Here is a 14,696-nt window from a genome sequence, read left to right as displayed (position 1 = left end):
TGAGCCACTCCCGGATGAATGAGATTCCTACCCATCTTAAAGGATGCCCCGAAGACCCTGTGGAAGAAACTCATTTCGCGCGCTTGTATCCGGGATCTCGATCATCATAACCCACAGCTCATGACCATAGGTGAGGGTAAGAACGTAAATCGAGCGGTAAATTGAGAGCTTCGCCTTTCGACTTAGCTCCTGCTTTACCACAACGGATCAATTAAAAAGTCTGCATCACTGCAGATGCTGCACCATTCCACCTATCGATCACCCACGGAATTCTTCCCATACTCAAGAACAAGACCCCACGATATTTGAAATCCTCCACTTGGGGCAGAATCTCATCTCTGACCTGGAGAGGGCACGCCACCCTTTTCCGACTGAGGACCAAGATCTTAGATTTGGAGGTGCTGATTCTCATCCCAGCGGCTTCACACTCTGCTGTGAGCCACTCCAGTGAACGTTGGCAATCACGGCTCGAGGAAGCCAACAGAACCACATCTGCAAAAAAAAGAGATGCAATACTGAGGTCACCAAACTGGACCCCATCTACGACTTGGCTGCGCCTAAAGATTCTGTCCATAAAAGTTTTGAAAAGAATCAGTGACAAAGTGGAGGGTTGGCGGAGTCCAACTCTCGCCGGAAACAAGTCCCACTTACTGCTGGCGATGCGGACCAAAATCTTGACACCGGTTGTACAGGAACCAAACAGCCAGTAGCAGACCATTCGGTATCCCACACTCCCGAAAGACAACCCCCCGACATCGCCACACATTACCGCAATATATATAAATTTAACATTAGACATTGCATATCATACTGGAATGTAAATCGACACCTTTATCACCACCCTTAGGTACCGTAATTTCTCAAATAATGTGCATTTTTTTCCAAAAATATTTTCAAAAAGTTAATAAAGCGCATTATATTTAGGTATGGATGAAAAATAAAAAAATGCAATCACATTATATAGTCGTATACAGGTACTTAGTGGTTAAAAAAAAGAGAAGATACAATTCGATATGATATTCGATGTCTTATGTTACACATTTATATTTATTACGGTCAAGTTCTTACGATCGTTAGCATAGCATGTTTGTTGCTACTGCGCCAAAGATCAGAAATGAATGCACGTGAGTTTGTTTTAACTTAAACTAAGACAAAAACTGTCTACTGCAACGACTAGTTATGCAGCCGCTTTTAAAAGAAATGTCATCGCTGACGCAAGCAACCCGGAAACAGTGCAGCAGTCAAAACAACGAGAGCTCAATGGCTTCAGGTCGTTATCAAACAACGTGAGTTCCAACTACGTAGTAAGGGCGTAATGAGTACATTAAAAAAAAAAAAAAAAGCGAGACCAAACACAATTGAAATGCTCACTTTTTTAAATGTGCCCATTATGCTCGTTTCTACGTAGTTTGAGCTCACGTTGTTTTGATAGCCACCTGACTCCATAGTGAAAGATGCTACAGATTTGTAGTTGAATGGAGAGTGCGCTGCTGAACCAAAATCTTGGGATTCAAAACATATTTCCTCACAAGCACCATAGATGGCACAGAGGATGATGTTCATGATGCAATGCAGGAGGCACCGGAAGTGGACTAAGTCATCAATGATGAGTTCGACAGTGGTGCACCAAAGGTAGCTATGATGGATATTTTTCAGATTGGAGATGAGTCAGATGCTTCTTTGGAAGTCTTGGCCAAGGATGTGTAATGTAGAGGATAAACTGGACGATGCACAAATATTTAATGCAAAAAAAAAAAAAAGTTAAAAAGTGTTAGTTTAAGACTTTTATGTGTTATCAACAGTATTAATAAAATGTTATGCCATCATTGAGCATTTATTTTAGCTGGTTGAGGGATTCTGTTCTGACAATTACAGGGACCAGGACAAGCGTGTCCTGTGGCCTATCCCGAGTTATATATTAACCGCTACATCAGCACATGCACAATAATTATTATTAATGATTTTTATACTGATAGTTTTTGAAAAACAATACAAGTACAAACCTAACAAAATATAAATACAGAAATTCCAAAAAATTTTGAGCATATATGTAGCAGCAAATTGGAGGTGCACATAGTACATTTGTAGAAGGGTTTTCCTGTTTTTTTTTAAATTTTTTTACGTCAACTTTTGGGGTGTGCGTTACACTTCAGGGCGCAATATACTCAAAAATTACGGCACCTGTATATGACTTTACAATATGATTTCCTTTTTATTTCTAATCTATACCTAAATATAATGCGGTCCATAGACTTTTTGAAAATACAGTGGTACCTCTACTTTATGAATGTCTCTGGCAACAAAAAATTCAGGTTACGGAACGCCTCCTTGGATATTGTCTCTAAATATTGTCTCTAGTTACGAAGGAAATTTAAGATGCAAAAGAAAAAAAATACACGCTCAATTCACCAAATTCCACGTAACGTAAATATCCTGTATCTTGGTTTGTGTGGCGCTGCTCTCCCATTGGCAATCGTAGGAGCATTTTCCTGGCATCCCATTGGTTAGGAGGGACATCAATCTTTACCCATGATGTACTTCCTGTATCTTTGATTGTGTGGCACATTATTGGCCATTACGTAGGATCTTCCTGGCATCCCATTGGCTGGATTGGATGTCAATCTTTACCCCTGATGTACTTCCTATATTTTGGTTTATATGATAGAGCTGCTCTCTTGGACACTCTACTGTCACCGAATCACACTGGTGCTGTCACAAGCAAACTCACATTGGAAAATTACAACTTTTTTGTTGATATTTTTTGCAAGATTATTCATCTTTCTTCACCATGGCCTCCAAGAAACTTTAGTGGAATTAAGTTTGTGTGTGTACGTTCATATATGTTTTATCTCGGCTCTGTTTCCCTCCTCCTCCATCCCTAATGATGCCTTTTGCTTGTCACTCACTGTTCTCTTTGCATAGTTGCCCCAATGCCAAAGGTAAATGAACATAATTACTATAATAATATAATCATTCTTCTTGTTTAAATTATGGTCTTTGAAGGCTTATTTTTTGGGGGGTACGGTCGTGGGGCTTGGAACTTATTAAGCTATTTACATGTAGAACGCGCTTCTACTTACAAAAAAATTCAGGTTATGAAACAACTTCCAGAACGGATTAATTTAGTCAGTAGCGGTACCATTATAGAAAATTTTGTGCATTTCTCATGAGAAATTACGGTTGTTGATTTTCGGGGTCGCCACAGCGTGTCATCTCAGATGAACGCACATATGTTTGGCACAATTTTTACGCCGGATGCCCTTCCTGACGCAACCCTTCTCAGGGAGTGGAGGCCCCAGTGGGATACGAAACCACAACCCCTGGTTTACCAAACCAGTGCTCTAACCACTGAGCTCTCCCGTGTGTAAGTGTAATGAAGTTAAAAATTTAAGGGTGTCTGAATACTTTCTGTACCGTAACAGGGTCGTGGTCGTGCCGGAGCCCATCCTAGATGACTCTGGCCGAGAGGCGGAATCCACCCAGAACTGCTTGCCAGACAATTGCAGGGCACAAATAACTATTCAAACTCACATGCATGCCTATGGACAATTTTGAGTTCATTATTTATCTTATGAATGTTTTTAAGATGTGGGAGAAAACGGGACTACCCACACAGGCACTGGGAGAATGTAGACACAGAGAGCATGCAAATTCCACAGAGGAACCTGAGTCCTCAGAACAGTGTGGCAGATCTACTCGCCACTCGGCTACTCTGCCGTCGATAGTATTTCCAGTACTTTTTATGTTTGCATTTTTAAAATTTTCAGAATCAGATGTTTCAAATGTGTTTTTATGTTACTGTGTTTAAAACGCGTGGGAGCGATAGAACTATGAAAAATATCTTCATGAAATTTCATTTGTAGTGGGTCAGCATCTTATCCCCAGGGTTCACTGTGTATCAAACTGAAAAAAAAATGTAAATGTTGGTTTGACTTTCCTTGACTCATTGAAATAGCTTTGAAATGATGATAGAGGCTTCTCACAAAATAAAGAAAATGGACATTGTTAATAAGAGGATGATTTTCTGTTCTTGTCAGTTAGTGTGCAAGTGCTGTGAAGAAGCTGAGCCAAGCACAGTAGTAAGTAAGCTGTTGGGCAAAGTGGAGAAGGGACTTTTCAGTGAGCAAACTCTCCTGACGCTGCTCCGCACTGTCCAACAAAGGGCTCCCTCTTCCTTCCCTGTATTACTGCTCTCTCAGCTGGAGGAGTTGAAGAATATGCAGGAGCCAGATGGGTACCAGACTGGAGGTAAAGCAGACGAAACCTTGTGTGGTCTGAGAGATACTCCACTAAAGTGATTTTTTTTTTTATTTTTTTTTTAAAGATGCCGCATTTGTGTTGGTGCTGAATAGTTGTCTTACCTTCACAGGCGGCTGTGAACAGGAGAACTGCAGCAGAAGTGTAATAAAGCTGGAGCAAAGCAACATAGAGGACCCTGAAGTGCATGAGAGAGATGCATACTGTTCGTCTTCAAAGTCTTACTGCTGTCACTGGTGTAAGAAGAGTTTTGCCTACAAGTGCCGTGTTATGACCCATATGAAGCGCTGCCCCATGTCCAAGGAAGGTCAGCTGCAGTGTCCACAATGTTCTGTGAAGCTGGCCAACCAGCGGGCATTACAGCGCCATTTGGCTGAGTCTCACCCAGGCACTGTAAGAGACAAGAAGAAGAAGATAGCCTGTGACCTATGTGGAAGAACCTTTGCACACCCATCAGGTGAATGTCTCTTCATAAACCAGGATGGAAGTAGCAGAAAGTGCCAGTTAATTTTTCGATTGTTTCGCTCATGGTTCAGAATGGCAATTGTGATCATATCGTCATTTGAAGATGTGCATGAAAGAAAGAGTAAAACACTCAGCGGCATCAGAAATTGATCAACATTTCATGCAGTCTTATTTTTGTGACTGGTGTGAAAAACTGTGTGCCATGGACATGTTAGACTGGTGTTGGTCATTTTTTGCACTAGCGCAACCTGGTGGATGCAGGAGGGGGTGGTCTTTGCCACTGTGGGTGTGTTTATAGCAGGCTTCATTTGCAACCAATCAAAGTGGGTCCTCTTATTCCCTTTAAATGTGGTGCAGTGAGAGTCAACGGCAATATAGGTGCAGAGGATGATGTGTAATCACAGCAATGCACGTGAGAGGACTATTGACACCGCTCCTACATTCTCTGAAATATTCGATAATGCATCACCAAATGCGACTTCAAGTGAGGTCTTTGGTAATGCATTACTCAATTTCCATTACTATATGTGGTCCATGTTTTTAAAGGTCAAGTGTCATCCCTATAAATATTGTAAAATAGACATTAAAATGAAAAATACATATAGCATTATTCACTCACAATGTCTACACAAAAAAAATAAATATGAACGGAGAGCGCGTCTTCCATCCGCAAAGTTGCCGAAGTGTCATTCGACATCCAAGTGGTCGCCATACTGGCTGCATCTACTGTAACATCTCACAATCGAGTGAAGTGTCCGGGTCAATATAACCCTATTGTTTCAAGCCATATTTATATGATATGCGGATTACTTCTAACAACAGACTCCCAAACAGTATGCGTGAGCCACCCCGGCCAAAGCCGTGCTCATCTGTGAGGCACATCTTGGCTGGCGGCTCGTCCATTGTTCACGACAAACCAGATCTTTTGGAAAAGTATGAAGAGCGAATCCATCCTCCCGAGTGTTTGAGCAATATCCAGCAAGGCAACGAGCCGGCATTTTGGCTAACACGAAGGAACAACGAGCTATCTTCCCGCAGGTAAAACTAATGGAAAGAAACGAGTCCACTTGAGCGTGCTACTGCCTTAGTCTCTTCCTGCTCTTCGAAAACAAGTCCCTTGAGAGGATTTCCATGGCGGGAGTTAGAAAAAGCCATATATGTCAAAATCTTGTTTGTGGTGAAAAATCAGATGGGTTCATACCAGCTGCCGTTTTTTTCATTAATAACGTACTAAAAATCATTCTTTCATTACACTTGACCTTTAAAGTTTACAGTCAAGCATTTTTCTGACCGATCAGCAGCTCCCAGTACAAAGATCAAAACATTCATTTCTCGTAATTTGACAAAAAGAGCATGGAATGATCACAGACATTAAAACTATGTGGCAGGCAGAGATGAAATACAGTTCATCTTATTGGTTTAGACACTGTGATTTGACAGGTGCGTTTACGCCCGTGCGCCATCACACTCGCAAATATGCACAGTTTAGCACAAAAAATCCCACACAAAATTTGTTATGAGTAGAAATACATTGACATTCTCAGCCCACATGAAAACCAATCCACCGCAATGGGCCACAGCCTGACTTTTTTTTTTTTTTTTTTCCCCCCCACGGAAGCACAGTCTCCTGCTAGATTACCTGGCTCCGCCCCCCTTCGCGTCTTTAAGGGGTACACTCATAATTACAAACACTGTCCACCCACACAGTCTGGGCAACGTAAAGCAAAGAGAGTTAGACACGCTGCTTGTGTTTACTCTCTAATAATGGTAAAAGTAAATTAAAAAGTGCCATTTCTTTAGTGAATGTCGAGGTAAATGAATAATAAAAGAAAAAGTGATGTAACTGGACGAGATTTTCTCTTTTTTGAGTAAAATAGGTCTGGTCTGAAGCCAAAGTAAGAAAGTACAGGATGAGATGGTGTAAAATGTTAAAATTCCCCCTTGGCACAGCCTGATCAAGGATGAAAGCACAGACAATACAGCGGACAAAAAGCTAATTCTGTATTTTAAATTTAGGAGGCAACATAACATTAACCTTAAAACTGTTAGGAAGCATCATTCAGCTTTCAACATGCATTGCTCAAGATATTCTGATAATTCAGTTTTACACCAAGAAAAACAGACGGGGATATCATTGTGATTTAAAAATAAACAAAGTGGCAAGCAACCTTTCAAATTTATAGTTCATAGTTTGCTTGGTTGGCTCCCGGGAGACTGGAATACTACTGCCAAGGTACTCAAGAGAGGTAGGCAGGAGAGTCCTTAGGGTGTCTTCTGGTACGAAAGGGGAGGAGACTTGGTGGTGGAACCCCAAAATACAGGAAGTCATCCAAGGAAAGAGATTAGCGAAGAAGAAGTAGGACATGGAGAGGACTGAGGAAAGGCGGAAGGAATACATTGAGATTCGATGTAGGGCAAAGTTAGAGGCGGCGAAGGCTAACAAGAGGCATATGACATGTACACCAGGTTGGATACGAAAGAGGGAGAAAATATCATCTACAGGTTGGCCAAACAGGGGGATAGAGATGGGAAGGATGTACAGCAAGTAAAGGTGATTAAGGATAGTGAAGGAAATATGTTGACTGGTGCCAGTAGTATGCTAAGTAGATGGAAAGAGTACTTTAAGAAGTTAATGAATGAAGAGAATGGGAGAGAAGGTACTGTTGAGGCATGCCTGAATGACCAGGAAGTGGCAATGATTAGTAATGGGGAAGTTAGAAAGGCACTGAACAGAGTACACTGTTTCCTCAACTTCAAGTCGAACAGCAACAGGATGTTGCCACATGGCAGTAGCATGATGGCACTGCCCACCAATTTCTTGGGGTCCATGGTGAAAAAAGATGAATAAATCCACAAAGACATTGAGTGTGCATGAGCATATGGCAATGGATTCAGTGAAGGACATACAGGAAGTGCGTCACGGATAAAGATTGACGTGCCCCCCTCCAAAAACAGATTGACGTTGCTCTGAGTCAAATGGAGGGGTGTGATGCCAGGAAGATGCTATGTGCTAGCCAATTGGCTCTATTTCGCCGCACTTATGAAGAGACAGGATGTGCGTCATGGCTAAAGATTGAGATCTCTTAGACAAAGTAAGGCCAGGAAAGTGCTCCAGTGGTTGCCAATGGGAGAGCAACTCTATCGTGCCGCTTTCAAACCAAGAGTGCAAAATATTTACATTCGGTTGAATCCAGCGCCATTTTTTTCCGTTTATGTCCTGAATTTCTTTCGTAACTCGAGACAAATACTTTCTGGGGAGGCTTTTTTCTAACCTGAATCTTGCAGAAGAAGACACGTTCATAAGTAGTTACCACTGTGTTGCGATTTAGTAATTCCCTATTCACCCACTCCCCTGGGTGACCATAACTTAACTGTATTTTTACATTATATTTTGGCATCAAATATTCCTATACTCTGGTTATGATATACTGTAATTGCTGTCCAGAGGAGTCAATTGTTTAGGATGAAAACATTTTTTGTTTAGTCTGATGCTGGTGTCTCTCTGCTCCTTCCATATGAATACTGTTCAGGTATGATTTACCACAAGCGGACTGAGCATTTTGATGAGAAGCCATACGCCTGTGAGACATGTGGCGCTAAGTTTCCCGCCACCTCTTCTTTGAAGAATCACATGCGGCTGCACACAGGGGAAAAGCCCTACCATTGCAAACACTGTGACATGAGCTTTAGTGTGGCAGCCGCACTGGCCTACCACACCAAGAAGAAACACTCAGAGGGTGAGGCATGAACACATACCAAGGCACACTTCATGATGGTGTCTTCACATCACAACTGCTGGTTGTGTCCATCGCTTTGATGGGTTAATTTTAGAGGTCGAATCATCAATGTAAAGGCATTACAAATAGTGCCTAAAACTGTTTTTGACTGTTTTTTCTTTTAGGCAAGATGTATGCATGTCAGTATTGCAAGGCTGTCTTCGCCCAATCAATCGAGCTCACGCGGCATGTGAGAACGCACACAGGTGATCGGCCCTACGTATGTCGGGAATGTGGAAAAGGGCACAGCCAGGCCAGCGGGTTGACCGTCCACCTGCAAACCTTCCACAGTAAGAACAGACACAACTTGCACATCGTTTCTTGTTTGTGATGCATTAAACTATGGACAGAAACTTATTTAGGTCTGATGTCAGCTACAAGGATGGGACAAACATGGACCCACGGTAGCACGTTCATTGCATGATCAATAAGATAACCGACCATCACTTCCTTTACCATTGAGAGGTGTTACAATACTACCGTACTAGCGCTTGCTTACATGACCTCATATCTAGAGCGAAAGATGAGACTATACTCAACACAACGGGACATTTTAACAACTGGTACTTCAGAATTGTTCTCCCAAATACAGATACATATAAATACATATCTACATACCTACTGTATTTTGACTATGTGATGTTATGTTCTCTCTCATTTAATAGTGTTTTGAGAAGATTTTTATTGACAATTACAAATTTTCAGGGGTGCTGCCATTTTTGCGAGTCGCCTGACCTCCATGCACGGATGTGACTTGTACCATGCCGCAACAAAGGCTCGATTACATGGGACACCATTTATGCCAAGCGCTGATTTATCCTCTTCTGATGAAGAAATAGCAGTATTGGTTGATTTGGAAGATGCAGGAATACTTCCATACACAGCTGTGAGCGGCAAAGGTGTGAGCGACTCGCCTTCCATAAACACCCATGAGCGGCTCGGTTGATCGGGAAGGCGGAGGACTACTTCCATACACAGCCGTAAGCGGGACGGCCGCCCGGTTCATCGGGAAGACGGAGGAACACTTCCATACAGATTTGAACCTGTGGCTGTAAACTGAGCGAGCACCGCTGCTCGGCTGTAAATGTTGAATATTTGGATGGTTCTTCGGGCGGAATGACGCGGAATCTTACGAGCTCCCTGGCCGAGCAACCTCCTGACTCGGCGGGAAGCGAGCTCATGGCTCCACCGCTCGGCAAAGGGAGCTTCCCGGCCGAGCGAGCTCACGGCTCCGCCGCTCTGTATGGCAATATTCCTTCGTCTTACCGATCAACCAATACTGCTATTTCTTCGTCAGATGAAGATAAATCCGAGAAATCAGCGCTGGGCATAATGGTGTCCCATGTAATCCAGGGTTTGGAACAGCACGTAACACGTCACATACGCTCACGTAGGTCATGTGACTCACGAAAATGGCAGTGCCCCTGAAAATTTGCAATTGTTGATTAAAAATCTTCTCAAAACACTATTAAAAGAGAAAGGATTTAACATCACATTGTCAAGATAGAGTACATATTACATGACCTATTGGATACATTGTTAATGCAAACCACTGGATTTCCCCTTTAAAATCACATAATACAAAATCATTTGGAGGTGGTGTTTTCTGCTAATCGAGGGTTACATTCCAAAAAAAATTGCATACATAGTGGTACCTCTATTTACGAAATGAATCCGTTCCTGAAGTCATTTCGTAACGTCAAACATTCGTAAGTAGAAACTCATTTTACATGTAAATAGCCTAATTGATTCCAAGCTCTCCATCGAAAGATCCTCGTGGTGCTCCAGAGTCAACTTGTCAGCCTTTCCTAGAAAAACAATTTCCTCAACTTTCGTTTGGCCTCTACTTCGAACCTCTCAAGTCAAGTTCGCGTGGAGGAGCAGCATGAGCATGAAGCCATATGCACACTTTACTTTTTCATATTTCGCAACAATGTCTTGGTTTATTTTGATGGAGAAAACAACTCTCGTCTTCTTCTCACCGGCAATGGCCATCAATTTCTTGGGCCCCGTGGTGAAAAAAGATGGATATATCCGCAAAGAAGTTGTAGACTACAAGTGTGCGCGTATGACAGTGGATTCGGTGACAAAGATGCAGGAAGTGTGTCACAGGTAAAGATTGATGTCCGCCCAAAAATAAAAGATTTACATTGCTCCTAGTCAATATGATGCCAGGAAAATGCTCTGGCAGTAGCTAATGGGGGAGCAGCTCTATCGCACCACTTTTAAACCACGATACAGTACAGGATATTTACGTTCAGTGGAATACAGCACCATTTTTTTTCCTCTCATAACCTGAATTTCTTTCGTAACTAGAGACAAAAATTTTCCAGGGAGGCTTTTCGTAACGTCAATCTTCCATTAGTAAAGACTTTTGTAAATAGAGGTACTACTGTGGCTGAATTTGCTAAACCGCAAATGTATGGAGGCCCACTTAATCTGTATATTAAACTGGTGGCCCTTCGCCATAATCAGTACCCAAGGCGTAACTTAGTTTCAAAAAGGTTGGTGAATATTGAGTAAAACATCTCATGTGATACTGCTTAATTTCTGTTTTTAATCTTTAAACAATATCAAAGAACATTAATCAGTTTTCAATCTTCTGTGAACTTGAGTAAAAAATTAGTCATTTGTCAATGAATTTCCCCTGCACACAAGTTACACTCTTGAACTTTTTCAGTCATCTGCTTAAAACTACAACAATAGAAGGTTGTCGACGATTAATACAAAGTGCCTGTGGTTATTTTCCTCTTAATCTGATTTTGTGTTGCTCATCTGTAATAAGTAAATAATGTAGATTTGGTGTACACCAGAAGTACATGTTTAAGAAGGACAATTGTGATGGTAAATAGTGACACTATAAAAAAAATCTAAAGATATAAAACGTGTTCTCATAGGTTGTTTGTCTTCATACTTTTATTGATACTGCATATGCAAGAAAACACCAACAATCTTGTTAAAAAGTCAAAATCTTCATGTAACGGAGACCCGAGGACCTAGAAACTTCCATTTCTGGTTAAATATTCCTGAGAAAGAACCCACTTTCTCCTAATGATGTTAAATTGCCATTGCATCATACTCTATCAATGGGAGGGTGAAGCAACATCGATCCAAACTAAATTAGCAAAAGCAAAAAATACGTAGTCCACATACTGTAACCCCCAAACATGAACAAAATGCTCAGTTTTTTCTCGTGCTTTCTGTCAGACATGTCGCAGCCTCTCAACTGTCAAAAGTGTTGCCTCAGCTTCCAGACTTTAGAGGAGCATCAGAAGCACATAGAGGAGCTCCACTTAAAGGTGTTCCACAAGTGTCCCACATGCAGCAAAGTCTTCACCAGCGCTTTGCTGCTCGACAAACACAAGTCCATACACACTGGTGTCAAGCCCTTTATCTGCAACTTGTGCAACAAGTCTTACCAGGTAGGATGGCCTTCTTCTTGTTTGACCTCACACAGTAGAGAAGTGTTCATGCACAGTTCATTTTTTCATTAACCCTAACCCTTGATATTGACCTGGTGTTTTATTGTCAATGTAATTGTTCACCCTTTCTTGCTACAGCAACTGTCTGGCCTGTGGTACCATAACAGGACTAATCACCCTGAGGTGTTTGCTAACCAGACACGCCAATTGAAGACCCTGGTCCAATGTGAGATCTGCTTCAGATTCTTCCCCTGTGCCTCCAGCCTGGCCAAACACAGAGAAGCTGAACATGAAGGTGAACATGAAGAAAATCCTGTACATTTGCATTTAAAAAATTTTACTCAAAGCCAAGGTCAGGCAGCCATTGACACAAAAATTGAAAACCAACAAAACAAGCTAAAGGAAGGAAAAGTTTTTTTTTTTTTTAATTGATTTTGAGATTTTGTTTTTGTGCAAACTTCATGAAATTTATCGTCATTATATGGCAGTTTCTAAGATACTCCAACCCATTGTAATGGAAGGGGATAATGTGACCAGTGACTGTTTTTCAACAAGGCTCTGTTTTTACAGGGGACAATCAAAAAGCAATTAACCCAATTTAATTTAACCCATGTATAAAGATTTTTTTTTTCCTAAAATGTTCACAATTTTTAATTACTTGTCTGAAGTTTTATTGAAAAAAAAAAAAAAACAACCTTTTTTAAGCTCTTCCTGTCAGCCACTTTGGAAATGATGTTCTTGGATGCTCATTAGCGATTGAATGTCTTGCTTTTCAAGGGGACCCATAACAAAACATTTTATAACGTTTGACGAAATTTATAAGTTGATAGTTATGTCCGGGGTGCACGTAATTTTGGTGTGGTTTTCAAATACAGTGGTACCTCTACTGACGAGAATCTCTACAAACAAAAGATTTATTTTATGAAAAGCCTCCCCAGAAAATTTTTGTCTCTAGTTACGAAAAAAGTTCAGGGTATAAAAGGAAAAAATAGCGCTGGATTCCACCGAACGTCAACATCCTGTACTGTATCTTTGATTGAAAGCGGCGCAATAGAGCTGCTCTCCAATTGACTACCGCCGGAGAACCTTCCTGGCATCATTTTGGCTTGGAGTGATGTCAATCTTGAGCCATGATGCACTTCCTGTCTCTTAGTCTGTGGCACCGTCCTGGCATCACATCCTTCCATTGGCTAGAAGCAACGTAAAAATTTTTTGGGGGGGAGGGTGTCAATCTTTACATGTGATGCACTTTCTGTATCTTCGTCACCGACTGATGGAAGATACTTTCACACTGCCCCATGCATTCAAAATCCACTAGCATACCTCAGAGAAGGAAGATCTTCACTTGCAACCATCCATCCATAGATTTTCTGAGCCGCTTATTTTAACAGCGCTGCTTGAACTGGTTGCCAGCCAATTGCAGGGCACATCGAGACAAACAGCTGCACTCACAATCACACTTAGGGGCAATTTAGAGTCTCCAATGAATGTTGCATGTTTTTGGGATGTGGGAGGAAACTGGAGTGCTCAGGGAAAACACACAAGCTCCACACAGGCGGGTCCGGGATTTGAACCCCACTCCTCAGAACTTTGAGGCCAACGCTCTAACCCATTGTTCCACTGGATGCAACCAGTTTTTTTAAAAACACTTCTTGCCGCTAGTCATCCAAGCCTCCCACTCACCATGGTGTGCATGATTCACACTGATCTCTATTGGCTACAAGCATTTACTTTACCACAGGGAATAACAGCTGGAATGGAGTTTGAGCTTTGATGGCTGTTTTCAAAGAATCCACTTATTTGGATGCTTTTACTATTCAAAAAGAGCAACTCTTTTTTTCAAGCAAAAAAATGCTCCTGGGCACCTACTGTAACACTCCGTCAGACTTACATTAAACTTTACATCAGCCAACCTTTTTTGTTAATTTTAGTGACTCTGCCTTTTGTGAGTTTTTCTTTTAGCATAGTGATCTGCTTAAAAATAACCAATGACAGAAGCTTTTGTCCGGAAGCGGTGAAGCTCAAAACACGTGAACTGTGTTCTCTTGTGGCCAGTTGTTTTCACCTTAATGTATTCTTCTATGCATGATGGAAGTATTCCTCTTCTACGGATGGTAGGCGTCTCCGCATGCCCATAACTTTACAGGGAACGGTCATGTTTAAGCATTATGTTTGAACAAGTTTTTGTAGTATGTTTATTGATAACCACTGGCAAACGAAAAATAAAAATTTAACTGCAACATGAAACAGACCATAGGGTTCACGGTGGCCGAAAAAAGTAGCGGCTTGTCATTTTGAAAATACGGTAGGCACCAGAAGCTGTTATTTGCTGCTTGTTTTTTTATTTTTTTAAGGCTCACCACCCTTACTAAATGAGCTTATGTCTGTTTATAGACATGCACCCTATTTTTTAGTTTCTGAATAAATTAAGGAAAAGCCCTTTTTTTTTTTTTTTAACTGCCCTATAAGCATTTTTCTCTTTTTAGTTCTTTATGCTACTTTACATTTTAGTAGTCTTGTCTTTAGTAGTCTATCCCAGCTGGTGGACAGCCTGTACATAGGGCATTCAAGCTCGTCCCGACGCTGTCCTGCAGTATGGGGCCACACGATTTATGCGATTTGTAGTAGTTATCTACAGCAGTGGTCCCCATTCTTTTTTGTTGCTGTTTGGTTTCATGTAAAGACGTACTGTTTGTTGACGGACCATTTTGTAGCTGCTATTCAGCAAAATCAAGACACTGATGGAGCTCGCCACCTTGTCGGATGGCTCCATTTT

At 41.4% G+C, this 14,696-nt stretch overlaps 1 protein-coding gene across 10 annotated transcripts in view; it reads left to right on the top strand.

The window, feature by feature from the left end:
- Positions 1-14,696, top strand: part of zbtb40 (zinc finger and BTB domain containing 40) — a 60,018-nt gene that overhangs the window by 16,697 nt on the left and 28,625 nt on the right. For all 10 annotated transcript variants that reach the window (XM_061833166.1, XM_061833165.1, XM_061833167.1 and 7 more), the window contains 6 exons: positions 4,038-4,248; positions 4,370-4,714; positions 8,253-8,459; positions 8,624-8,788; positions 11,706-11,920; positions 12,059-12,215. In XM_061833166.1, coding sequence (XP_061689150.1) covers positions 4,038-4,248; positions 4,370-4,714; positions 8,253-8,459; positions 8,624-8,788; positions 11,706-11,920; positions 12,059-12,215 — 1,300 coding nt within the window. The remainder of the gene's footprint in view (positions 1-4,037; positions 4,249-4,369; positions 4,715-8,252; positions 8,460-8,623; positions 8,789-11,705; positions 11,921-12,058; positions 12,216-14,696) is intronic.

This window comes from Syngnathoides biaculeatus, chromosome 10 (genome assembly GCF_019802595.1).
Source record: "Syngnathoides biaculeatus isolate LvHL_M chromosome 10, ASM1980259v1, whole genome shotgun sequence".
In the NCBI taxonomy this organism is placed as follows: Eukaryota; Metazoa; Chordata; class Actinopteri; order Syngnathiformes; family Syngnathidae; genus Syngnathoides; species Syngnathoides biaculeatus.
The sequence above is the reverse complement of the archived record's forward strand: the minus strand, read 5'-3'. Positions and strand labels throughout refer to the sequence as shown.